This window comes from Seriola aureovittata, chromosome 24, assembly GCF_021018895.1.
Source record: "Seriola aureovittata isolate HTS-2021-v1 ecotype China chromosome 24, ASM2101889v1, whole genome shotgun sequence".
Taxonomy (NCBI): Eukaryota; Metazoa; Chordata; class Actinopteri; order Carangiformes; family Carangidae; genus Seriola; species Seriola aureovittata.
The window spans coordinates 8,733,442-8,760,980 of record NC_079387.1 but is presented as its reverse complement, the minus strand read 5'-3'; the positions used below and the strand labels follow the sequence as shown (position 1 = coordinate 8,760,980).

Below are 27,539 nucleotides of genomic sequence, written 5' to 3'. Positions count from 1 at the left end.
TTGAGATTCTTTGCTGAAATTATCCCAGTAAAATTTTTTATTTACTCCACTGGAGCGAGCTCTGAGATCTCCCTCGACTCGCTGACCTTAATTTGCCTCCGTAGTAAGAGCGTCGTGGTAAAAAAAAAAAGCGATGTCCAACCGCAGCAGCTCCCGCGGGGCTCCGACACAAACCACAACCAACACCCTCCCTCTCCGCCCGGGTCATTCACTTAGAGGGGGTCATAGTGAGGTCTGCTTTTCGACCCTGCGTGAATTTGATTTTTAATTATATTATTAAGCTTTATTAATGTTTGATTGACTCTTCTCAGTCCGCGCTCCATATCCTTGTCCTCACATTTGTTGTACAAGGCAGATGGCGGCGAGGGGAAAGCACTGCCAGCTCCGGGCTCCACACTTGACCTGCTCATCTCGTGGTTCCCATAGTAACCAGTCATCACTGGGCAATAAGGAACAGAGGGGAACAAAAAAAAAAAACCCAGAGTGGTTGTCGAGTTGTGTTGTGCAAATGTGTCTCTGTCTTTCTCTCTGAGAGGCTGAAATGGGTTTTATTTAACTGTGTGAATAGCACAAACACACTCACCGTGCGCTTCTCCACCTGATCTCCTCGCACTTTGCCTTATTCAACAGATTTAGTACTTAGCATTTACTTCAAGGTGTCCTACTGCACTGAAGCCTTTAGCGAGCTGTCCCTCATTTGTAAGGCGCTTTGGATAAAAGCGACTTACAAGGGAGTAAATGTAATGTAATGTAAGATTTATTTTTTGTTTCTGCCTCAGTGATTAAGAGGTGGCTAACTACGCCAGAACTCATTTGTTGCTTTATTCTTTATTATGAGACACACACACATACAAAAATGTATATTTATTTCCGTATGCTTTTTATGTGTTACAGCTCACACCCCAGATAACAGTTTCCTGGGCTTCGTCGTGGAGCAGCACCTCAACGCCAGCGACATCAAGCACATAGACGACATCAAGAGACAGAACCAGTCGCTAGTCTACGGCAAGGTCGACAACTTCTGGAAGGTACGGTGATCCTTACTCTACTCGCACACATTTTACGATATTACCGACACTCACTGAGAGTATTCTTGGAAAAAAGCTTCTTTGTTATCTGTACACTGTGTTTTTTAACCACCACATAGACACATTCACACGGATTCAAACCCTTTTTAAGACTTGTATGTTGTGACATACACAAATGTACACAGATATATATATGTGAAGATGAAGGTGAGGTGCCAAAGAGCTGCAGCACACCAAAGGATAACCCATTTTTAGACCTACTGAGAGCTCTGCAGTGAAACTCTTTGAACAACCTTGGGTAAAAACTTTCACATGAAACTTAATAATAGTCTGGTTTAGTAGCTCAAATTCAGCTTATCGCTTTCTCCGCTGAGTTTTTAATATATTCAAATGCATGCTCGCACTGCGGCACAGAGACCAGGGGATTACTGTATCCGAGACAAAAAACGACTTAGAGACTCGGAGAGATTTGCACATTGTTTGGCATGCCCGTGGATGGTTGGATTACTGCCCGCGCCTTGATGAGCTTTCAGCCGACACCATGTATGTTTCATAGCGGGTCGTTCCAGATCCAGCTGACTCCCTTTTTAGATGTCTGACAGAGTAACTCGGCGCGATGATAATAACGGCTACAAACGTGAATTGTTTTCACGTCACACGCCTGCAGTGTGGATGTCTTCTAAGATGAAGATGAGCATATGGAGGATTAATTAATAAGCCTCAATTGACTAATGACGTTAAACTGTTATATCCCATCAGTCAATCATGGTTTGTTCCTCTATGCTTAATCTAACTTAACCAACTCATTGACTTCATGTCCTTACACAATGGCTCGTAGTAATAACATTATTTGCACAAGATGGGTCATAAATCATCATGAAACACTCAGCAGGTGCAGTTTATTTCAGACTTGATGTCATTTAATACTTTTAATTATATAAACCGTTCATGTTTTCATGCAATTTAACACATTTTTAGTCGGTTTGTTCAACTGCATTCGTACGACTGTCACTTGAAGCTGCATGTTTCAGCCTTTATCCATTACTTTAAGATACTGAACTGTTTATTTATGATCACTTTTAGCTGATCATTTCAACCATTTATGTCTTACTTTTTAGTTTAGTTTTTCAGCAATGAAATTTCAGTATTTTCAAATAAGTTGAGCTCCTCCACACCCTCCACCGTGCGGCCCCTGCTAAGTACCACCCGGGCTATTTTCCAAACCCTGCAGAATAATCCTGAAAATAACACATGTGATATGTTTGAAGTTAAAGTAGTAAAAAGCCTTGATTTCTGCTATGGTTACCTGTGTGAGGGGAGAAAAACGGGCATATGTGTGAACAAATAAACATTCATCCAAACATAATGTTTAAGTGCCCTTGATCCAGACACTTAACTCCCATCTGCACCAGCAGAACTGCCCACTCTGCTTGTAGTTGGCAGCTCCAAGCGTGAACTCCTCCCTCCAGTAAAGCGAGCCAGAACCAGGAAGTGCAGTGTTTGGAAAATACCAATTCGAATCCAAGCTGGAAAATATCACCGGAAAACACAGTTCAAATGTACCTAACCTAAAATATATTCATTAGCGAAAACTCTTACAGTTTGAATTTCAAAGCCACGTCGTAAAAGCTCTGAAATCCCGATGGTGTTATACTTTTTCTTTAATCCGGAGGTAGCTGCTGTGCTGCTGTGGTTTGCAGCCTCTGGAGTCAGAACATACGCAGTAGTGTGCCATTCAGTGTAGCTTTAAAAGGGCAGACCGGGGAGCCCATCAACTCACAGCGAGCGGCATTAGCTGCTAATCAGACTCCCAGGCGTGTTCATTACCTCCTGCTTTTAATTAAAGGGCCATTTTGGGGCAGAGTGATAACGAGCTGCCTGCCTTTACTCCGTTTTCCCTCCCTTCCTCCTTTTTTTTTTTTTTTTTAAATCACACCGTCCTTCGATCTCTTTCTCTGCACTTGAGAGGTTTCATTTTAGAAATGATATACCCACTATTTGAAATAGAAAGCGGGACTTACTCTAAGGAAATCATTTCTGAAGGTAAAATTCACAGTGGAGTTATATTCGGGTCATGAGATTAATTATCTAAAGACTCACTAACTAACACTTGTGGAAGGTGCAGTTTTTATTTTTTTAAATGCAGCGATAGAACCAAGTCTCTTTTTAGCCCTGACAACACTGAAAAATTAAATCCAGGTGTATTTATCACCTATAAAATCTTCCATCCACCATTATTATTACAAACCCATATTTAGGTCTTTCCTTTCTTCATTGATCTTCACAGTAGATTTGAATATTTAAAACTTAAGGAAAATTAATTATCAACTAACAATAAATAATTCGGACTGAAATAATGGAGAATAAATGCTTTTTAACCGCCGATCGACACCAATCTAATGTTGATTTAACTGAACAGGAAATGCTGCAGTCCTGCTTCTCCTTTCACATCCTTTGTAAACATTTCCTTTCACGCGGCACGTTAACTGGTGCCACGCTTCTTTTTACAACATCCCCAATAGCGATGTTTATGATTTCACATGTAGGACTTTGCTTCGTGGGAATCATAAAACAAATTAAAGATAAACTTTGCTCGAGATAAGAAAAGCTGGAGAAGATCATGTGGATTAGAAAAATACGAAATGGAAATGGTATTTCCAACGAAACTGGAAATGTGTAAAGAAAACGAGACGCGTTCGAGCGCCTGAGCCAGCTGCTTTACAGACGTGTTCTTTCGCCAGATGATGTCTCCTTCGCCAGCTTTTCATTTTGACAGGTTAATGTGGGTCAGGCAATTAATAGTCTTCATGTAAAATGCAGCCTAATGAAAGACTCTCTCTGTCTGATCAATGTGCAAATGTGCTCAGGTCACACTTGTCCTACAGGTGTACGACGTGAACCAGAGTGTGAAGCAGACTGAGTAATCATCCCCACACACACACACACACACACACACACACACACACGTTCGCTTCTCATTCACAGTCATTCTTCAAAGCTTCTTTGTGTTCATTTCACATTTTTATAAACACTCGTGCGACTGAAAGTGAAAAGGGAAAGAAAACGCGATGCACACCAGATGCTTTGCAGTGTGCATGAGTTTCTCAGTTTCATAAGAACAAAAACAGTCTCCTTTGCCAACAAGAACATTTCGCAAAGCTCGTTAGTTTTGGTGTTGCACATCCCCAGCATGTGTGTGTAGTTGTTTGTGGTTACATGAAGCTAATTTCAAATATCTTTGAAAACCAAACGGATTAAAGTTGTGCATCTGGATTAAAACCTTCTCAGGAGACGACATGCAGCAGGTGTTGTCCGACACCCGATTTGGACATTACCGTCAGCAGTTCCAGCCAGTCTCATGAAAAAAATTATTACTTGATATCTGGCTGAAATTTCGCAATAATAAATTACTGAGCTAATTAACAGTGTGCAGATTTTTGGGCAGCACAGAGGAGGGTGGCTCTGACCGCTGCAGGGCCTGAAATAACACAAGGTTACTGAAGCAAAAGTGTAGGAATCAGAAATTCAAGCCATTTTACCGCATATTATTTTATTGTGTCACTTCTGATGTTTGTAGCTGAAAGTCATTAGATAAAACAAACGCCTAACAAACCTGTGATCGACTGTAGTGAATAAATTTCTGTTTAAATTTAAACTGGAGCCGGTCGGACGAGCGACGACGGCAACAGACTGAGCGACATCCTGGGGATTAAAGAGACGGGTGGTTATTTTTTGTTGTTGAGGAGGCAGTGTTGATGGGGAGACCCAAAATAAAATAGCCGGACCACCTCTGAGGGAACCGTTTCCATAGCAACCCAGTCGGAGGGAGTGGAAAGGCAGAGGAAAAAGGAGCCGTCTCAGTGGCTACCTGTCTCCTTTTTCTAGTTAGTGTTTACGTGTTTATAATATATGTTCCCTTCTAAGTGGTAAAGATTTAATCACCACTAAGGCATAATGGCTTTTTACCTGGACTCACTTCATCATCGTGCCACATGCAGATAGAATCGGTCGAGTCGTCCCCGTTAGAAAAAAGGATTTGATGAGGCGGGGGGGGGGGGGGGGGCACGGATAAAGGTGAGAACGAGTGGGACGTACAGAGAGGGAGAGCTGCAGGCCCTTGGCAGCAGATCAGAGGACGTGGTGAAGAAAGACAGATCACACCGGGCTGACAGAGACACACACACACACACACACACACACACACACACACACACACACACACACACACACACACACACACACACACACACACAGAGCTGGCATATGCAGAGCAGGAAGGGCAACAATCCCACACTCTCACCCTCGCAGGCTCATAGACAGACAACAGTGTGTTTCATCCCCCTTTCATGATGGATAACCGAGCCGGGTTGAACATTAAACCGCCTTTTAGTTTTTACTGTGCTCGTCTGACCCGGTGAAGCAATCCCCTGTGCCTTTAAACTAGCGTGAGTGCCGGTGTAGAAACTTGAATTTGACATTTGCGGAAGCAGCCGGGTTAGAGTGGGAAATGTTTTTGTGGTTATGAAATCGACCTCTTCTGTCACAGATGTTTTATTGGATTAGACCTGAGACGTTTCCTGAAGGAGCTGTTTGTTACCACTTTACCTTTACAGCTCAGATCTGTTGTGTTAAATATCACGTTGCTCCGTTCACTCGTGGTTTATTTCAACTAGAAAACATTTGAAATGTTAAAATAAGATTAGATTAAATTAAACTTCACTGAAAGCAGTTGAAATGTCAGTCGTGTAGGTGATATCTTGAGTTTGATCGGCCAATTGCGGTGTAAGGCTTGGAATAGACTATAAACTGAAAGAAGATGCAAGTTGAAGTGTTGACTGAAAGTTTTGTTTCACGGCTGAAGGTCTGGCCCCCTGAAAGGATTTGAAGTGTCAGGTGAAGTATGATTATTTAAAGCAGATTAAATCAGAGACGAATAGAAAGCAGTTCAACTGTCAGTTTGAGAGAAATATTTGAAAGCAGCAAAAAATGTTTTTTAAAGTATAAACAATATTAAAAATCTCACCCGAGGCACAGATGAACAAGATGAGCTGAATATTTTTGGTTGATTAGACACGGACACACGGTGACCTTGCCTCCATTCAGAACGGCCTGATAAATGTGCCGTGTTGTGCTTTGATTTTTTTATTGAGCGAAAGGAGGACAACGGCTTTGAACATTAACGGATTTACCGCCTCTGAGAATGATCGTGGAATTTGCTCCTATATAAGTGACTTATCCAGATTTATGAGGGACTGCGAGGGTGCAGCAGAACAATAACATAATAACCGGAGAAACGAGTCACAATAGCTTCAGCAAGGGAAACGTTTACCCCACAGCGACCAAGAGCTTTTTCTCACCCAATGGCAAACTCTGTGATTATTAAGCTTTAAATAGTATGGACCCTCCCTAAGACACCTGTTTTGCTCACTGAATGCTTCACTAGGTAGTGTGTCACATGTATGGAAATCGTGTTCAGATCCCCCTCGGTGGCTTTAGCTTGTGTATACAAGGTGCAAAGCTTCTGCTTGCACCCAGTGAAGCATGTGATGTTACAGGTGTTTCTCTGCTGCAGGACAGAGAGGAATATTATAGCTGGTTTTGTTGTTTTTTGTTTGTTTTTTGTACCGGATTTAAACTCTGGCTCTTCACATATGTGCTCAGCCTTTTACCCCTTGGGTGATTATGCAGTTCACATATACGCAACAGGGGTTCAAATCTGTCAGCAATCACACAGCACCTCCTCCACTGTCTAACAATCAAATACATACTCTGGCTGGCCACCAAGCTGCACTAGGTTATAGACTGTTATGTCTAATGGGGTGTGGCAGGGCACTGAAGCAAATAACACCTCCTGACTGCACTTCGGGATACTGTTTTACCACCCGTGTTCCCCGGGGGGGGGGGGGTTCAAAGTATCTGTCAAAGTGTCTGTTGGGTTTTAAAGTGCATCCATTAAGATGTTAATTTACAAGTGCACGTGTCATAAATTCATCTGTTAGTCTAGGTTTATTTTTATCTGCAGCTGTGTGTCTTCTGTAGTGGTGCTAGACATCAGAGGTAAGAGACCACACTGGAATTAATTCAGGCAGTAGGTCTAATGTTGTCAACCACACATATTTCCTGAAGAAAATATAACATCTGCATTAAGGCATCAGCCTCCTAAGATGCTAAGATTAAGATGAACTAGCGCCATTATTGCGGACTCACCATTATGACGTCACTGCAAAGACATGTGTATATAATGCGTGTAAAAATAAAGAGACAGGAAAACAAAGGAGAATCTATTTTAATTAATGACATACAAATCATTTTATTGTAAGGTATTGTCCATATTGAAAACGTTATTCAGACATTCACAGTGTAGGTTGGAAAAGGTATGTGAAGTCTGTGGCTAATGGTTTTAGCAAAAGCTAACTGGAGTCAGGAGTTATCAAACCTGGAGACCAGTCAATGAAACCAAACTGGAAATGTGCGTGAGAGCTGCTTTGACTTTCAATCAATAAGGTAAAGAAGAAGCCCAAGAGTTACAGCTAAAAGCTTAAAGGAGTCATTCAAGTTCATGAGTCGACCACATGAAAATCATGGTGCACGTTGCATGGTGTTTATTAAATCCGAGGCTTTCACTAACTTCTTCCTCCAGCACTGTGAATAAGACACAAAAGTTTATAATTGTTTGAGTGACATTAGCTCAGGGACACTGCGTTTGTCTACATCAATTTCACATTTTATGACCGATCAATGCAGGAAACCAGGTAATCCCAAAGAGCTCTTTTACTTGTCAGTGTGTGTGTGTGTGTGTGTGTGTGTGTGTGTGTGTGTGTGTGTGTGTGTGTGTGTGTGGGTTATGTGGGAAAAAAGATTTTCCTCCGGAAGGAAAGGTGAAGTTTATTTTTGTCCAGACTGACAAGCTTCCAGTTTGGGGTCCCCAGAGTCCGTCAGTTGGAAAGAATTTCAGATGGGAAGACGATCTGAGGTGCGTTTGATGTCGAAGGCAGTTTAAGGGTCCAGTAACTCGAACCAAACGCACCTGTCTACATGCTAATGAGGCAAAAGCTCCTCTCGCCCTCTTGAATTCACTGCAGTAGACTCAGAAACTATTTTATTTCATTACTTATTTCCGTTGAAGTTGAAGTAAAAACTGACAACGTACCGTAACGTGCATCATCAAAATACTGCTCGGTTCATATGAGAGAAAGAACATAAGAAACAAACACAAGGAAGATTTGTGTCTCACGGTGTCTCCGGAGGGAGACTTTGATTGTTTCAGTTGAAATGTGCTGTAAAGCAAGATTGATCTGCTCCATCCCCCAGCGCCTTGACGCAGCTACCTCTCAACATAAAGTGCTGAAACATCAACATCTGCTCTCAGCCCCGGAGCTCTCTCCCTATAGCAACATATAGAGAGGAGAAGTTTAATAATAAAACCTGCTGCACACTCACATATGAAGTTTAACCTGGTGTGGCCTTGTACAAACAACTCCTGCAACATCTGTGACATCCTGGAGGTTAGGGTGGAGACAGTGAGGTGACAGCAATGCAGTGATATTTAAAGAAAGTGTGGTGGCATTGTAATTATGAGTGTAGGTATTTTTTTTTACGGAAGTGGAAAGAATAGAAGAGCTTGAGATACAATATTAAAGATGTTCACTGATAGAGGAATAAAGGCTGAACATGAAAGAAGAGAACTTCCTTATTGAGCTTCATTTGAAGATCTGAAAGAAGTCGAACCGTCAGTGTGTGTTTTGTGCAAATCTGCAAACGCTAGCATGCTAATGCGCTAAACTAGCATGGTAAACTTTACACCTGCAGAAAAACATCATCATATTAACACTGTCAGTGTGAGCATGTTAGCTCAAAGCACCACACTGTGCTGTAGTGCAGCCTCACACAGCTGCTGTTAATTGTTCATTTATAAAGATTGAAAATGAAAGCTTTTATTAGCTGGATATTAAATATATTGAATTGAATTGAAGTCAGCTGTCAGAAAATCACGTCAGTGGCATCACTCACGAGTTATCAGTGTATCTTAGCCTTTTTTTTTGCTTTTTTCATCCTCGCTGTGTGTCTGAGGTTGCGTCTCTCAGCCAGTAAGCTTTGTTCCCCAGATGCTCATCCCTCAACCCTCCTCTCTGCCAGCAGAAAGCAGCCACTGCCTCTCCTGTTTCCTTTCTGAGCCAGGGTTTACAAATTCCCTCTGATTTACAAGGTCATAAAACTCGGCTCCTGCTCCTCCTCCTCCTTCTCTCCTGCTTCAATCAACCTCTCCAGCTAAAGCAGTTATTTTATAACTCTCAAAGTGTGTGCTCCTGTACAAGGCTGCCGCAGTGTTTCTGCTTCCTGTTTTCACACTGCATATTGTATATGCTCAGAGACGTATACATTCGACAGACTTCGCTTCAGATGAATACGCACCTTGTGTGAGGACACGGAGGGGGGAAAACGTCTTGTAATGTTATCAGTCTTCACGCCTGTTGGAGTTACAAAGTCGTAACTCCTTTCTGCTTCACAGTGTGCTGACAGCTGAGACAGGATTATGAATCGAAGCTGACATGATATCATTACAAGGAGGAAAAGCAGAGACGGTCCGCAATGCATCTAAGAGTGGCGATGCACCTTTTTAAAAACATGCTTCTCTAGCACGTTGTTCCACGTCTGTATTCCTGTCCTGCTGCTATGTTCTTGTTGAACACAGTCGCCTTTATTCCAACATAAAAGTCTCTCTAGCCTTACTCCAGAGAGCATCTGGCGAGCGATGTCCTCTGACCGTAAAGCTTTGTGTGGCGGCTGCCTCGGAGGGTCATGGCAGCCCGCTGTATCTTCCTCACGCACACACATGCACGGTCACTGAAGCGGTCACAATAAACACACAACACGCACATCCTGCTGCCTGAAGAAACTTAATGATGTCTTCCTTTAGTTTTAGTTTTTTATGTCCTCTGCAGCCAGTTAAGGTTTTAAGAACCCAAAACCATCTCACTGTAGTTTTACATCTCCTCTCTCAGGCTTCTCTCTGGAGCTCTAGTAACAACAGGTCTGTGAGCCAATCAGAGGAGAGGAGGCTCTGAGCCTCCTCTCTTCTGATTGGCTGAATCTTTTCTGAATGATCAAAATAAAAATATAGCAGATTTTAAGGTAAAACACTCAGAGAAACCAAAGCCTGCAAGGTTTGGATGGGGGGTCCAGGTGGGCGGGGCTTGGTGACTGCTTTGTTGTGACATCACAAAGTTCCAGAAGTCCTGACTGCTCGATTTAAGGCTCAGTTTCTGAATACAGGCTGTGTGCATTTCTCTGTGGACTGAGGCTTTGATACTTTCACAGTATTAATATAGAAGCTAGACCTGATCTATAATCACACTACACATGGACAGACACCTTTAGACTATATGGGATCTTTAAATTCAGTTTTCTATTCTTTGTTGAATGTCAACGAACAGTCTGAACCAGTATGAAACATACATGTGTGTCTGTCAGACTTTGTACCAAAAGCAACGTTAACTGATGTAAAAGTGCAACAACCATTGGGGTTTTTTGCATCATTTTTACAAGGTAAAACATGTAGTTGTATTTGTGTGTGTGTGTGTGTGTGTGTGTGTGTGTGTGTGTGTGTGTTTCCTCTTCAGATACCTACCAGTAACCTTCATTTATAAATCCCCCCTCGCACACAAATCCTAGCTCAGCTCTCCTGAGTGAAAAGATTACAGGGTAGTGATTTCACCTTCTAATTAGGACTTGATCTAACACACACACACCTATACACACTTATACACACATATACACACACCAGGCTGCTTTAGTTACAGTAGGCTGGCTGGAAGCATCTGATAGCCAGGCCTCCAGGGACCCTGACGAGCGGCTACCTGAAATTTAAGCCCCAAAAGAAGCCACTGAGGTAGACACACACATACGCTCTTACACACACAACACACACATACACACACAGAGTTTTAGAGCAAGGAAGTGTCCCGGAGGCAGAAGAGTTTCAAAGGCAGGCTCGTGTGTAGGAGTTATGAGTAAAATCGAAACATTTTATTTTAGTAATAATGAGGTTTTTTCCTGCCCCATGAGTGTGGCAGCTACTGGTAATCGATATTATTGTAGTGTGTGTGACTTTGTGCGCACACTTGGTGACTGCACCTCTGAGACGTCCCATCATTATGGAGAAAATGACCGGCTTTCATGTGTAGTGCCTCCCTGAAGAGCTGGGCTTTAAGAGCTCTCCACTGCTCTGTACGCCGCTCCCATATGGCTCAGTCTCTAGCAGGTACAGAACAAAGTGAAAAAGACAGATTTCGAGCTGCAGTTCATCAGGACACACCGGGGGAATTATTTTGTGTGCAAATTTGACTGGGTTATGAAACAAGTCGTGTCCTCGTTTTTTGAAAATCAAAGACCTGCTGTGACAATCTCAGTGTGGGGACGATCAAAAGGCTTTTATTGTGGAAGTAGTGTTTCCATCCAATCTGATTAACGTGACTTATTTAAAAAAAAAAAAAAAAAAGAAGCTCAGAGAGTGGCTTGACAGCGAATTGCAAAAAGCGATGTGCAGGGTAAACACATTACAGGCCAATCCAGCAAACCACCGACCCGCTTTTATTAACTTGATCAACACGGATCTCACCCCAACCTCACACACAGCCTTGAGTCACTTGAAACACGCGAAAGGCTGCAGAGGCGAAGGGCAGTCATTCAGGAAACAGCCCTTGAAATCAAAACACATGCAAATGGACAAAACGCATGTGCTGCAAATACTCGCAACACACACGACGTAGGGAGAGGAAAATTAAGGTTATTATGGTTCGAAACTCTGACCAAGCGCCCGATAAAAGGATAGGTAAACCCCAAAATCAATACTTCGTTGATTGAGTATTGCATTATATTATATATCACATGAAATGCAAATCAATTGTGTTTTTCAAACTCCTACACTGTAACTCAGTTAAAAATTTCAAGTCTCAAGCCCTAAGCCAAGATTACCCCGGTGACGTCGGTGTGACATCTACAGGCGCAGTAACCGTGGTAACCATGACGATGTGTAATGTGTAAAATTAGTGGAGTTTTTTTGAATTACTTTCTCCTTGCATCACGTTTGACCTTCTCCACTGTAAAAGCAGCAGCGCAGCGTTCCTGTGTGATGAAAGCAGCTCGGTCATGACTCCCGGTATAAAGGCAGCGGCTTTCATTGGAATCCTTTGAATACTTTATAGTGTCTTTGATCAAGGACATCACAGATCAGGTAGACTTTAATAACAATAGCCGGCTATTGTGTGCACTGATGCTCTTCGTAAGGGGGGGATATTTTTAGCTCTGCCTACCATCGTGGCCAGATGGTCGGACAGGTAGTTCGAACAAAAGTTCACGGGGCCGCGTATCAAAGTAATGATACTGATCCGCTCTCACCAAAAAAATAAAAGTTATTATACAAGGTCTTATTCCAGGATGTTATTTTCTGGATTACACCAGCTTAACCTGAACAATTTAAGTGTTTTTTAATACATTCATTTCAAATTTGTGTCAGTGTTTGTTTTGTTTTTGTTTAATGGAGAGATATTTAGACGTGAAAAAAAACTGACTGTGCCTGTTTTTTCTTTTTTTCTCCTCCTGTTTGTTTCAGGACAAGAAGAAATACCTCGACATCATCCACAGCTACATGGAGGTTCACGGCACCGTGCACGGCACCAGCACCGTGCACCTCCCGAGCTACGTTAAGAACCACGGCATACTGAGTGGCCGAGACCTGCAGTTCCTCCTCCGAGAGACCAAGGTGAGTCCGTCCGGCTGTAAATCGTCTCACATGAAGAAAATGACCCTGCAGGGAAATAATAGCGTGAGGGTGTGTGCTTATTACAAGGCTATGAAAGCTATAAACCAACTCCCACGCTTTTCCCTTTGACATTTTTTAAATGACCAAGAGACTGTGGCCCAGCTAACCTGCAGAATATTGAGGACACACTTTTTTTTTTTCACACACCTGGCCTTTTTTCAATGAGCCAAGGTTGTGAAACCTGCTCTAAAAATTGCTGTAATAGTAGCCAGTGGGTGAATCACTTATTTTGAATAGCTGTCGCTGGATAAAGTGAGCAGTATAGAAATAATGGAATTGCTCAGATATTAGGTGAACTGACCTGCTGTAGTTTTTAAACACGTTTGATTGTAAGGCAGGTAAGAGAATAAGAATCTGATTCTTATTTAGATGTTGGAGTGAAAGAATGAGTCTTTATGTGAACAGAGGCCTCATCTGAAAGAGCCTTGAGCCGAGTGGCTGTATTTTCTCTTACTCTGTCCTCAGTCCAGCCATCCACACAAGCACTTCTCCATTCACATCATGACTTGTCCCTTCCTCTCACGCCTCAAACCACTCTCATTCACAAAGACAAGGACTCGGCCTCAGAGTGTGTGCAGCCAGGCTGGGGCTGTACTGTGCGGGGCGAGCGCTCCAGAGGTGGTGACGTATATGAACACGTGTCGGTGGCAGAACACACTTTCACATGTGCTCAGAGTGCGTGGAGCTGTTGAATACAACCGGGCTTTTGTTTTGTGGCAGCAGTGAAAGCTGTGAAGTGAGGAGAGCCACGTTAACCTCAGACTCCTTTAGATATAAATAATGGCTGAAACACATCAGTTTTTACCTCTGGGCTTCCAGTTGGTTGCACACAACACGTTGCACATATGCAGTTTACATGGTAACAGTGGCTGTGTCCTCAATCAGGACAACTGTAATATTTGCATTTATAAAATACACTGCATTGCATTGGATTTTTTTGCAGAAACTAGCGCATGTGCCGTGGAAAATATAGCTGATAAATTTCCACACTTGGCAGACAGTAAATGTAAAGCACTGTGTGTAGTATAAGGGGCTGATTTCATCATATCCAGTGAGTCTTTGATTTCAACAAAAGCAGACGTCCCGTTTCTAAACGCCTCGCCCTGACACTAGCTGTAGCCAGCTAGCTAATTAAGCTAACATTAGCTCCAGAGGTTGGTTGAAAAGGGCTGTCTTATATCCAGCTGAATCATTTTAAAAGAAGAATCATTCTCGCCAGTTGACATGGAGCCGTGGACATGCTAACGTCAGAGTAGACAGAAATAGTGTTTAATCCGTTCCTATTTCTTCTTAATCTTTTGTTATCGGAAAGGATGGATGAAGATATTCACACATCCAAGTGTCTTAGGGTGCAGGTGCGTTGGAAAGTGTCACACTCGTACTCCCACGAGAGGATAATTGTCACACAAGATGGTTGGAGCATTGTCTGTTTGAAACACTCCTGACGATGGTCTCCAGAGACCGAAACGTTGGATGATCAGTACATTGTGATGCTGAGTGAGAGCAGTGTGAAGGATTGTCTTTATTTCAAAGCTGAAGTTCTTGTAAAGGCTAAAGAATGACACCACTCCCAACTGTAGAAATGCAGAGTGTCGCTCTTAGTGCAGCCTCTTGCACACGGCATGACTAGCTCGACAGACCTGCCGTCCCGAGTTACTGTCACAAAGCTGTGATTGGACAGTCGCAGTTGGCAGGAGGGGTTAGCTAAATTACAGGACCTACTTTTCTTCCAAGCTCACAACTTTGGTGAAAACAATGCTTCTTATTCTTATGGAGCTTCCCTTTGCCATCAAGAAATATAATTACAACACCTGACAGCAATGTCTGCTGAAGGTGAAAACTATCATTAGTGCTGGCGTTGAAAGATGAGGTCTGTTTTCGCGTGCTCAGAGGAATAGCTTCGATTTCTGGATCCTCTGAAACCAGATGCTTTCCCGTCAGGAGAGGAGAGGCAGAGAGAGGAGAGAGACATCAGACGAGAGCTGGGGCAGGGAAGAAATCCATAGATCATGATTCTGAGAGTTGTAGAAAAAAATGGATAAAAATTTAAACCCCTTTCGTATCAAAAAGATTCTGAGCGTCGCTTTAGCCATGAGGCAGTTCTTCACTGGCAAATCCAGTTCTGTTCTGAGCAGATAAAACCAAGAACCTAGAGATGTTACAGGCATCGAGACAGAGAAAATCAAAGGTGTTTTCTGCAATGAGGCAGATCATTAAAGTGGTTGAAAGACTTAAAGGAAACAGCTCTCAAAAATTGGTGCTAGACAGAGCTGCACGAAGAACTGAAGAGTTTCTGGTTTAGCTGGATTCTGTGTTATATGAGCAGGTTCACTCAGACGGGAGTTTGGGTTCGGTCTAAACTTCCATATGTTCTTGTAGGATGTGGTTGTTAGTGGAAACCCCCCGTAGAGGAATGACCCATTAAAACCCGCAAAACCCCACATGCTTTAGCTGCATTGTTGTTTAAGAGCTTACAAGGAAAGCAGGAGGCGTGGTGCGCAGTTTTCCTCGTGCTGCTTTAACAACAGATTTACTGTTACCTACAAACAGACGGCCGGAGCTAATTGGCCTCGTGGGGTTTAACTATCTGGAGTGTACTGTTAAAAAAAAAAAAAAACTCCAGTGAGGAATAATAAGTTGCCGTTGACGTCTGACGTTTGATTTTGTCTCCATCAGAAGTTCCCCAAATAAACTCTGACATGTTGTGCTGCATCAGGGGAATAGTGTCGATGATCAAACCGCCGAAGTGCAGCAGAGACTTACTTAGGTTTTTGATTTTTCTTACTTTGCTTCGCCTCCACCTCACATGACTGTCTAACTCTGCTTGTTTAATTGCCTTCTTACTGCCTGCCTCTCGTTCGTCTTCCACTTTTCTTGCTGTTTCTCTCACTCCTCCACACACCTACTACATTATATATTTATCCATAGGTTTGTTTGTAAGACAAGGAATAAGTCCTGATTCAGTTTTTCGTCTTCTTTCCTGCTCAGTAGACGACCAACACATCCCATGGCAGGTGCTGGAATTAGATACCAAGAACAAACAGCCTAATTATCTCAGTGAGTCATTAAACTCAGCAACTGCCACGGAGATACGAGACTCCAAACATTATGTAATGAGGCTCATGAGTGAGCTATTCTCCTTTGCATGACAACTACATAAACTTAGATATCAACGGCAGTCAAAGATACTTTACATGACATTAAATAAGTGGAAACAATACAAGCACAGATATTTTATTGTTGTGGATGTTTGGAGATAAGACTTCCAGATGTTGGGGGCAGTTACGGAGAAGACTCTCGTGGTCAGTGGGGGCAGGAGGGGGGGTGTCAGAGGCAGAATGGATGGACTGGAGTTTATTGAGGTACTCTGGAGGATGTGTGGTTAAGAATACTGTCACAGTGATGGAGACTGGATGTGATGAAGGTGTGCGTCAGTGTTTGAGCTGCAGAGAAGGAGAGAGGGAAGAGGCAGGGAAACGGCAGTTCAAGTATTTTGTGTGAGATCTGTGTGATATTCATGTTGTGTACTTTTGTGGAGGACACATACTGAACATACTGAGAGAGGTGGAGGAGATGTCGACAGCGAGGCTGAAGTTGTATGTGGTCAGATTTGTCAGAGTTAAGAAAGATTTTAATCGCTTCTCTTGACCGGATCGGGCACACGCTGATGTGTTCATATCTAGTGCATTTATCACTGTTACCTGCCTGCATGAGAAAGAGTTTTCCATTTCCTCACACACACACACACACACACACACACACACACACACAGAGGTGGAGATGCTTATCTAACTGACATTACCTTTCCTCGGCGAGGTTTAGGAGTCTGGCTCCGGCTTTGTGAGCCCTGCAGGAGCAGCTGCTTCTCCCAAACGTCTTGGCACAGAAACATTTAGTGAAGGAAGAAAACTGCAGAACTTAATCTAAGTAACGAAGTACATTTACTTAAGTTTACAGTTAACTTTTTTTCAGGCTACTTTATATTTCTGCTAAACTGTATTTCGAGGAGACTATTGCACTTTTTAGTCACTTTTATTTTACATACATAACATAGTTTTATAGACCTCTGCATACCCACAGAGGTGTCACGGTCATCATGTACTCATGAGACTGATAGAATGAAAGTTGTAAAGATAATAATTTTCGTGCACAAATTATTATCTTGTGCACAAAAAACTAAAATAAAAAAAATCTTTCCAGGACCTTGGGGGCTTTAAAATTTAACACCCTGAACGAGGCGACTTTGCATAATGAATATTTTTACTTTTGCTGGTAATTAAAGCTGCAACAAAAATGATAATGATAATAATTGGCAACGTTTTTGCTCATCATTCCAGACATTTTCTTATTCAGAAAAAATACCAAACATTCTTAAATGTTTATACCGTTAATAACACAAAACAAACAAATTGGAGACATTATGTCCATTTTTATCAACAACTAAACAATTAATCAAAAAGATAATCTGATTAATTGATAAAGAAAATACTCGTTAGTTGCAGCGCTACAGGTAAAACTTACTGTACGCACTTTTCTTTAAGGAGAATTTTAAATACAAGACATTTACTTAAGTAAATGAAGAGTTCTTCTAATGAAAATTTCAATGCTTGAATTTTATAATCAGAGTGAAGAGGAACTTTACTGCACATTTGAGACACTTGTTAATCCTGCTGTTAATTATTGTGCTCTAGTATTTCATCCTTCCTCCTGGGTGTTATTGCACTTGGCTGTTGGCAGGATGTATATTTACACCACAGAGTTACAAATCAATAGAACAGCAGCTCTGATCGGCAGCACTGTGTCTTAAAAGCAGGATGTCCTTGTACATGTACAGGAACATGAATATGCAAATCTATTTTAATGCTTTCAGGCAAAGACCATGATTGTTATTGATTTCTGCTTTTATATCTATAATTCATTACTCCCTTTGAGTCCTTCAGTGTCTCCTCTCCTCGCCCCCTCCCCTCCTCTCTCCCTATAAATAGTGGTCAACTGTTTGTCAGCAGTGAGGACACACACACACACACACACACACATATATATATATATATATATATATATATAGATGAAGTGTGCTTTGCTGCCACCTGCTGGCGGAAGTCTGTAGTTAAACACTTCAGTTTCACTCACATAGGAGGTAAAAGAACATAATTCGAGTGTGTACAGACACACTTCATGGTACATCACTGCACTGTGTGTTAAAGGATCATTGTTCATCTATCAGACTCTTTGTATCTTTGCTCCTTTGGACAGATACACTCACAGACTTACTCCACTCCCTCGACTAATTAAAGACCCTCGTACAGGTTTCTCCCACCACCTCTCTGTTTCTCACACTCTTCCTCTGGCTGCAACTCCCACGCAGTTATATTGGCTCCTCCCATCAGGAGGAGAGATGTTATTAGAGTCTCCTCCCGTTCTCTATATGTACAGTACTTACTTTAAAGTATATTGGTGTGACTCTGCCTGTGTTTAAGTGTGCAGTGTACAGACAGTACGCTGGACCAAACTGTTCACATTTAAATTCAGGTTAAAGACTTTTCACCTATATTCTTCACCCAGCTTCACATTTTTAAATCTTTTAAAACTAGTAAGTAATGAAATATGGTAGTAGTCTAGTTTTCTATAGTACTGTTAAGGGATGCGCCTGAGAGTCAAGCAAAGCAGGGGGAGATGTGATGAGTGGGGCAGCCAGGCAGAGCGAGTCCAGGAGTGGGTCTGAGGCAGGAGTCGTGTCAGGGCGATGTGCAGCTGAAGCCCAGTATTTGTAGCAGGACTGTTTGGAGATGGTTTGCAGTCCCAATCCTGTAATGAAGAATTAGTAGGTTTTTTTTCTAGATTAGTAGTAGTAAAAAAGTAGTAGTTTTAGTAGTAATAAAGTAGTAATAAAGTAGTAGTTTTAGTAGTAAAAAAGTAGTTTTAGTAGTAATAAAGTAGTAATAAAGTAGTAGTTTTAGTAGTAAAAAAGTAGTTTTAGTAGTAAAAAAGTAGTTTTAGTAGTAAAAAAAAGTAGTAAAAAGGTAGTAGTAGTAGTAGTAAAAAAGTAGTAGTTTTAGTAGTAATAAAGTAGTAATAAATTAGTAGTTGTAGTAGTTTTAGTAGTAATTAAGTAGTAAAAAAGTAGTATTTTTAGTAGTAAAAAAGTAGTAAAAAGGTAGTAGTAGTATTAAAAAAGTAGTAGTTTTTTTACTACAAAAAACCCACCTTTTTACGACTGCTTTAGTAGTAAAAAGGTGTTTTTTTGTAGTAAAAAAGGAGCAGTTTTTTCCTAGATTAGTAGAAGTAGTACTACTAATCTAGACAACAGTTGTTTTTCTAATCATCATGTGGCTGCTGAGGTACAGTGTGTTTCCATCTGCAAAAATAACAGGCGTGGGAGGAATAAACGTCACAGCAGCGTCTTCCTGTTATTCTCCTTGTTTTATAAAGAGAAAGTGCTGCCTCCACTGTATTTAGTGTTGATAGGACGGGAGGTTTGTTTCAACACGGTCCAACTGCTGCTATCAGGACAGATGAATTGTTCAGACTTACATCAGCGGGAGTGTGGTCTTTTAGCTAACACTGATTTTCTCTCTGCTGCAGCTGTTTGTGGGTCTGTCCTTCCCCTACGAGGGTCCCGCCCCCCTGGAGGCCATCGCCAACGGCTGCGCCTTCCTCAACCCTAAGTTCAACCCTCCAAAGAGCAGCAAGAACACCGACTTCTTCAAGGGCAAACCAACTCTGAGAGAGGTGGGAGGAAGAGGGAGGGTGCACGCTGATGTTTTTACTCTGCAGACTCTTTAGCTCATGATACGACTTCTCAAAAGGTGTGTTTGTTTGTTTACCTCTGTTTTCCTGTCTGCAGCTCACCTCTCAACATCCGTATGCTGAGGTGTACATCGGTCAGCCCCACGTGTGGACGGTGGATATCGATAACTCTGCCGAGGTGGAGAGGGCCATCCGCTCAATCCTCAGCCAGAAGGTAAACACAGGAAAAGGATTTCTCCTCTAATGAAATGTCCGTGTGGATACGTACAATTTCCTGGGTTCAGTCTGTGAAGAAAGTATAAAATAAACAAAATCAAACTATCAGCTACAATTTCTGTTGTAAATTCTTGTTTTATATCCTCACATCAGGACTCTACACAACAATAATGCAAATTATGTCTACAACTAATGATTATGTACATCATTGATTAGTCTGATGATCATTTTGTCAATCAGTCAGTTAGTCTATATTAATACATCAGAAAATAGTTAATACATGATGTAAATCTTTGTAAAAATAGATCAAATTCAATAACAGGACTCATTAAATGATTCATGTTGGCGGTACATGAAATCAATTCATCCAGCAGATCATAGTCACATTGGTTCATATATGCATTATTATTATTATTATTATTATGCATATTCTTAGTTGACAGCATTTTTTCACACATGCCTAAAACTTTTGCACAGTAATGTGAATGTATATATATATAAACACACACTGCTAATGACCATCCTCACTATTGATGAATCTGACAGTTACTTTCTCAGTTGATCAGTTTATCTGTGAAAGCAGCACAGAAATGTGAGTGATTTCTTAAAAAGATGATTCAGTTTCCTGTCACATCTGTAAAAGAAAAGCAACATCCTCATAATGGAGAACTTGGAAGAAAGATGTAAATATGTTTGATTATTAGAGCTGGAAATCCTCGTGGCCAAAAACAATGTTTGGATGGAAGCCTGCCCAGAGACAGAGGATGATTGAAAGCACAGGGGGGAAAAGAAAGAGATCCTATTCCGTCTTCCATGCATATTTAAAGGCCACTCACCAGACCTCGTGTTGTGTGTCGTGCTCCGCCGAGCGGGTCCGAACAACGGCTGCGTTCACTGGACAAGCCTGCCGAGCCTCATATGCTTTGTGATCCGTGGCGAGCTGCGGCATACCAGGCTCCGGCTTGGCTCGCACGCCATCCCCCCTCCTCCTCCTCCTGCTCCTCCTCCTGCTCCTGATCTTCACACACACACAGAGAGAGAGAGAGAGAGAGAAAGCAGCGTGAAACAAAGATTTCAGTTGTTGGTTTGCGCAGTTTGAAGTTTTCCCTTTTGAAATCAGAGTGTGTGGAGGTCGACGGGCTCGAAAGACAGTGGTTCAAAGAGCAGACAGAAGGCTAATATTTCACCAGGCTGAGCTCTGAATACACACACACACACACACACACACAGGCTCTGTCCAGTGGTTTGGTGGTTGTGTGACGAGTCTGTGTTCTGTGTCTGATCAGATCGAGCCCTACCTGCCCTATGAGTTCACCTGTGAGGGGATGCTGCAGAGAGTCAACGCCTTCATTGAGAACCAGGTACAACCTCCTCATCATCATCATCGCCGTCCTCTCAGTGACAAAGCAGGCTGGGAACTTGCTGTGATTAAAGCTGAAAAAAAAACATCCAGATCTCAGAGGGTTTTCTCGGACACATTATGACTTTAACTCATCACTGTGGAGCAGTTACACATCTGATCTCAGCTGCTCTCGCACTTGTATAGATCAATAACTGTCGACACATTGAAGATATGTTCTAATACATTTCTGCAAAGGCCCTGTAATAAAATGTCACTTTTTCTAAAATAAAAAGAGCTTCAGTTTGTAATGAATATACAAGTCAGAAATCACATCAGAACAACTTTCAAAATAGAGTCAATAAACATGTCAGAATACATAATTAAGATAAAAATATAAAGAATACTAGATGATGGTGGGAGGACTTGAATCAAAGTAAACATCAATGTCTTCATTATGTTTAGCTGTTAATATTCCCAAAACGCATGAAAATTCAGTTATTATAAAATAAGTGTTTAAATAACATCAAGTGTCTTAATGACATTTTTCTTTATTAATAAATCATATTGAAGTTTGAGGTATTTTATATGTATTTGATTTTTTAATTACCTGCATCGCACCAGATGGAAAGACGTTTGTTCATACAAACCGTTGCTCTCCTCTGTGTTGGACGTGCTGCCGTTGTGTGACTTCCTGTTTCCTGTGTCGTCAGGACTTCTGCCACGGTCAGGTGATGTGGCCTCCTCTCAGCGCTCTGCAGGTGAAGCTGGCCGAGCCCGGGCGCTCCTGCAAGCAGGTGTGTCAGGAGGAGCAGCTCATCTGTGAACCCTCCTTCTTCCAACACCTCAACAAGGACAGGGACCTGGCCAGGTGAGAGAGAAACACACACACACACACACACACACACACTCACTCTCTCTTTTTAAAGGTGTCCATCAGGTGGCAGCACAGGTTTGAGTTTCTGTGAGCAGTTGGTCAGCTGTGTTTAGATGAGCTGCAGTATCTCTTTGTCGCCACTAGAGGGCCCCGTTTGTTTACTTGAGTAAATCACGGCTGATGCTGAAGAACATCACTTCAGCTGGTGAGTGTGTGTGTGTGTGTGTTCAGCTCCTCTGTCTCTGCGTCCCATCTCTCAGGTTTGGCGTGGACTGTCAGACGGTGGAGTCGAGCGCCGACACGGTGGTCCCGGCCTACAGTGACACTCGCCACCACTGCATCTTCCAGTCCGACCTGCTGCTGTTCAGCTGCGCCGGCGCCCACCAGTCGCTGCGACGCATCTGCCCCTGCCGTGACTACATGAAGGGCCAGGTGGCGCTGTGCAAAGACTGCCTATAGCACCCACACGCCGGCTGACGGGAGCGGGTGGGGCGTGGACACAGATCTGGGCGACGTTTTTGGGGGCGTGTCTGGATCGGGGTTAAACGAAGTCGGAGCAGCTTAAAAAGTGTCTGTGTGTGTGTGTTTGTGTGTGTGTGTGTGTGTGTGTGTGTGTGTGTGTGTGTGTGAGAGACATAGACACACACTCCAGGGCGTCACGTTCATGCAGCTGGCAAACACACACACATACTCACCGGACTCCTTTGTGGGCAGACAAACATCTTCATATTTATTGTTTTCCTTCGACTGCTGGAAGTGAAGCAGCCGTCACCCCTCAGACTCACCACGGGGGGCGCCACAGGTCCTGGAAGATGTGTTACAATTACTTGAATCAACAACAAAAAAAAGGGAGTGAAAGCAGCAGATGAGCTCTTTGGCAAGACTGCACATATCACTGACTGGCTGCCTGTTTGTCTCCAGGTTCACCAGAGCAGCAAGGGACCAAGGAGACTCAAACGCCCCCTTCCTCTTGATTGACAGCCGCCCCGTCCCTGCCCCCGCCCCACACCCTCCACCCACCTCCCCTACTCGAATCTGAAACCGTTCATTCTTTAGGTAGGTTTACACTGGACTGACATGCCTGAGGGCCCACATCCCCACCACACACACACACACACACACACACACACACACACACACACACACACACACACACACACACACACACACACACACACACACAGAGGGGAGGGGGGCCTAACAGATGGTGGCTAAAGAAGAAACCAGTTTTACACTGTAACCAACTCGTTCCTCTCCTCTGGACAGACGTCATGAGAGCGGACATGTAACATAGATATCTAGATTTTTATTCTGGAAGTTTTATCATTTCCTGACACGTACTCCAGACGTAAAAGCAAGACTTCATTCCTCCTTAACGCAGCACAGTCCAGTCGTGGATGAGTCACCGGTTCCTTGATTTTCATACGTTTCAGTTGCACACTTGTTCTTTAAACGGGACGTTTTATTTAAAAAGTTGTAAAGGATTGAGTGTGTGTTTCTTTAAAATAATAAAAATAAAAAAGGCCAGTAGGGAAATCAGATAGCCGGTACGACGAGGGTCATTCTCTGTAGCTAAAGCTGTCATGTGCGGAGTCGCCATGTCGTAGGATGTCGTGACGTTGTGTCGTAGATGATAAGCTGTCGTCGTCAGTAGCAGTGGAAACACCCGGCGCGGGCGAGGAAGCCTTAACAAGAAGTCGTTTTCCCAAAGACTCCACAGCCTGCAGCGAGACAGGAAAACCTTCCATCACGTAGACAAACGTTAGAAAACACAGAGCCGCACTCATCTCACATCTGCCAGACAACAGCTGTAAATCCTCTCAAGCGAAACTGTAAGCAACAACAAAAAAAAAGAAAATGCCAACAACGCGTTCCCTGCAAAACGCACAACCTCGCATCTCCTCGTTTTCCTTTGGATAATCGTTAGGATTTTAATTTGCCTGCAGATTTGCGAAGAAAAATAAAAAAAACATTAAGAGAAAAGTTTAAAATTTATAGTTCTTTGTGGTGAATGGAAAAAAATGCACTACGTTTATCTATTTGCAGAGGTTTAACAAGATATTAGTAACACTGTATATTGTTCATATGGGTTTCTTTTTTATTTATTTTGTATACAGATCTTTATCTCTGTTTTGCTGGAAATCTGTTTTTTTATTTATAGGAGGGTGTCTCTTTTTTTTTTTTTTCCTTTTTATAGATTTTTATTTATGGAGAGTAATTTAAAAAAAACAAAAACAAACAAAAAAAAAGCGTGCTTATCTAAAAGTGTATGACTGAGCGAGGAGGGCTTTGTCTGCTTCTGTTCATCTTCCAGAAGTGATGTGAAGAAACGTCACATGTAGAAACATTAGAGGGGAAATAAGAGTTTAAAATAATTGTTGTTTTTAAATTAATAAGTGATTTAAAAACATTTATCATTTGGTTTCCAACATAGATTTTATAAATCGTTGCTGCGTATTTTAACTGCAGAAGAAGAATCTTAATAGTCAAATACAAATCCATGTTTTTAATTTTGTCTTCCTCCTCTCGTCACTGTCTCCTGAAGCTGGACAGAAGTGGACAAATGTGCCTCGTTTTATTGTGAAAGTCTCATACACTTTGTGCTTTGATTTCCAATCTCAGTTTTTCAGTTTGCGCACGAGTAAATTCAGACTGAACAGCACCGTCCAAGCTCCCACCTCTTACTTCCTCACTGTGTCAGCTCAGACTGTTTCCTCTTGGTTTTTTTTTTTTGTGTTTTAAAAAACTTTTTCTTAAAAATAAAAACAGGTCAGTGATCTGCCGCCAAGTTAGTGTTTCAAAGAACATGATGTGCCTTTTCATGGTTCAGTTTCGGTCTGCTGTGGTGTGTCGGGTCGCTTCAACCTGAGAACACACTCACGATACAGCCAACCTCATCACTACAGAGCTGATGGATCCTTTCCTAAAAAAATCACTTTTATTGTTCAGATGAATTCAAATTGTTTTAACTTTATTTTTTCTTACTGTAATTTAATGCACATTTTATATACTTGTTAAATGAGCAAATAGAATCTGTCCAAACCTAATTTATGAAGAACCGATTGGCCTTTCACTGTTAACCATCTAACTATTAGTGAATTATAAGAAAAGGATAATATCAGTTTTAATGTTTTCCATGCATTTTTAAAATCCCTATCAGTGGATTTATATGTTTTATAGGAACTTAATTCCCCATTTCCAGCAATAACAGGATTTCCGAAACATCCATGTAAACACAAACATTGGCGTCCTGTGTTTTAAACTGTACAAACTCATGTTTTGGTGTAATCAGATTAATGCAACACATTAAATAAGTTTTCTGATTGTTTTGCCTTGAACTGATTACACACGGCAGCGTGTTCTCTCGCTTTCGGTTTCAGATTCGCGCAAAGTGCTGAAACAGGAAGACAGAAGCGACGCTGGTGTTGTCTTTTCATTTAAAGAAAGGATTCGGTGTCAGAGTCACAGTCAACTGCGATTTTTCACTTCAAATATTTATGTTTTAGTAAAAAGTGAGACACAGCTTCATTTAAAAAGACCAGTGACGTATCAGATCAGTTAAACCTGTTGTGTTGCAGCTAAAAGCCTTATTTCCTCTCTGTCAGTCAGGCTTATACAAAGCATCTACTCGTCTTTGTTGACCTCAGCATCGAATGTCTCCATTGTAAAAGAAAAGAAAAAAAAAACAACCTGTTCCTTACAGTCAAACATGCAACAGTTTTTGTTTTCTCAAGCTGTCAGTGTCTGAAACAGCAGAGTGGTTTTGTTGACGATTGTGGTCCAAGCAGTGAGAAGTGAATAACATTGACATTATTATTATTGTTTTTGTTTTATCATTTTGTTTTCACAGTCCTTGATGAGTAAGAGGGATATAACTTTATTTTTAAATAAACCTTTTTTCTGTGACAAAAAGACTCTGTCTCTGGTTTTACACTTTGTTTTACATCACAGCAATATAGATTCAGTATTTACACGGGCACAGAAGTACAGTCAGCACGGGTCAGAGAGCAGCTCAAGTCCCACAGTTTGTCAGTGTGTGTTTGTTTACACATGTCCAACTTGTCTGTATATTAAAGTCATACAAAACTGAGCTGACGGAGTTACATCTGTGCCTCAACTCCAAGCATTATGAGCACAAGAACACGTTATTGATTAATCGATAATAAACATCATCATCAGTTTCCAAAAATCAAAACAAAAACAAAACAACATTTTCCTCAGATTCTTGACACAGATGTGACTCCGTTCACATCTGGGTCTCACAACCTATAAATACCACTTTTGTATTCAAATCCAAATCCAAAAACAGCACTGTCACATATTTGTTGATCATATAAACTAGTCTCACAGCACACTGTACATTCAGTTACAGGAAAACACATGAAAAAATGAGAACCACCCCCTCCCTGTAATCTGTGACAATCAAAGTCCTGAAGCTGAATTGATCGTGAACTTTAGTCAATAACAGCTTCCTGCTGTTCAAATCTATATTTCAAGGGAAAAAGAGGAACATGGAGGACCAAAGGTGCTAATTTTTAGTGAATTTCATTTGCTGTTTGGCAGCAAACTGGATCCTACATTTCCCAGAATGCAACTTAGCAGTGTGTTTCATTGGATTAGATCTTTTATCAGATGTTCCCTGCCTGTTTAATGCTGTGTCCCCACAATGCATCTGCATGTTCTTGCAGATCTCAAGATAACTCTGATGATACGATCAGGGTTATTTTCTCAGAAAACTCCCCCAGAGCCACAGAGCACATTACACAAGTGTTTTCACAGATTTAATATTGGTCTCCATGACAGGTAAAATGGACGTTTCTGTACAAAATCAATGCCTGCTTTGAAATTGTGAACTTTACAGATGATTTTTGAAGGGTTAGTACATGCAAAACCACAATGGTATTGTATGTTTTATATATATATATATTGGAGCATAAAATTACCATGTGTTTAAGGGCATCTATGTGCAAGACAATTTCTGGCTCAAAGGAGAAACCTAGGTTTAATATCACGCAAGCATTGGCTGAGATTGGGCATTTCTTTGTAAAATATCTTGGCAGAATTGCAATGTGTTTAATGACTAATTTAATAACACTATGAACCCACTGTCTAGGATGGTCATAAGATGGGAAGTTGAGTTAAATTGTGCTGGACAAGAGATCCATTTAAAACACTGTGTGCGGAAAATTTGCCTGCATTTGCAAACTGCAGTACAATGCTGCAATGTAATGCTGAGGCATTGTATTGGAATTGGTCATGCACTTCTAATCCAGTCTCATTTACCACTATATTATCTGTGTAATATTTTCAAGTGATTTTTAGTAAAACTAAAGCCAAAATACTGGGCTGTTCTAAGCTAAAATTGGCAACTTCTCTAAAGTTAAAATACTTCCTAATTTTAACAAAAAAATTCAGTAAATGGTAAAAACTGGTAATTAGTTTTCGTTCAACCACACCATGTGTTTCACACACACACACACACACACACACACCGCCCCTATCAGTCTCGTA

The 27,539-nt window shown here is 41.7% G+C and overlaps 1 protein-coding gene across 5 annotated transcripts in view; it reads left to right on the top strand.

The window, feature by feature from the left end:
* Nucleotides 1-25,942, top strand: part of mgat5 (alpha-1,6-mannosylglycoprotein 6-beta-N-acetylglucosaminyltransferase) — a 79,878-nt gene extending 53,936 nt beyond the window's left edge. For all 5 annotated transcript variants that reach the window (XM_056370301.1, XM_056370299.1, XM_056370297.1 and 2 more), the window contains 7 exons: nt 895-1,028; nt 12,640-12,789; nt 19,432-19,578; nt 19,694-19,810; nt 21,099-21,173; nt 21,865-22,022; nt 22,289-25,942. In XM_056370301.1, the coding sequence (XP_056226276.1) occupies nt 895-1,028; nt 12,640-12,789; nt 19,432-19,578; nt 19,694-19,810; nt 21,099-21,173; nt 21,865-22,022; nt 22,289-22,487 (980 nt within the window). In that variant the 3' untranslated portion in view covers nt 22,488-25,942. The remainder of the gene's footprint in view (nt 1-894; nt 1,029-12,639; nt 12,790-19,431; nt 19,579-19,693; nt 19,811-21,098; nt 21,174-21,864; nt 22,023-22,288) is intronic.
* The last annotated feature ends 1,597 nt before the right edge of the window (nt 25,943-27,539 follow it).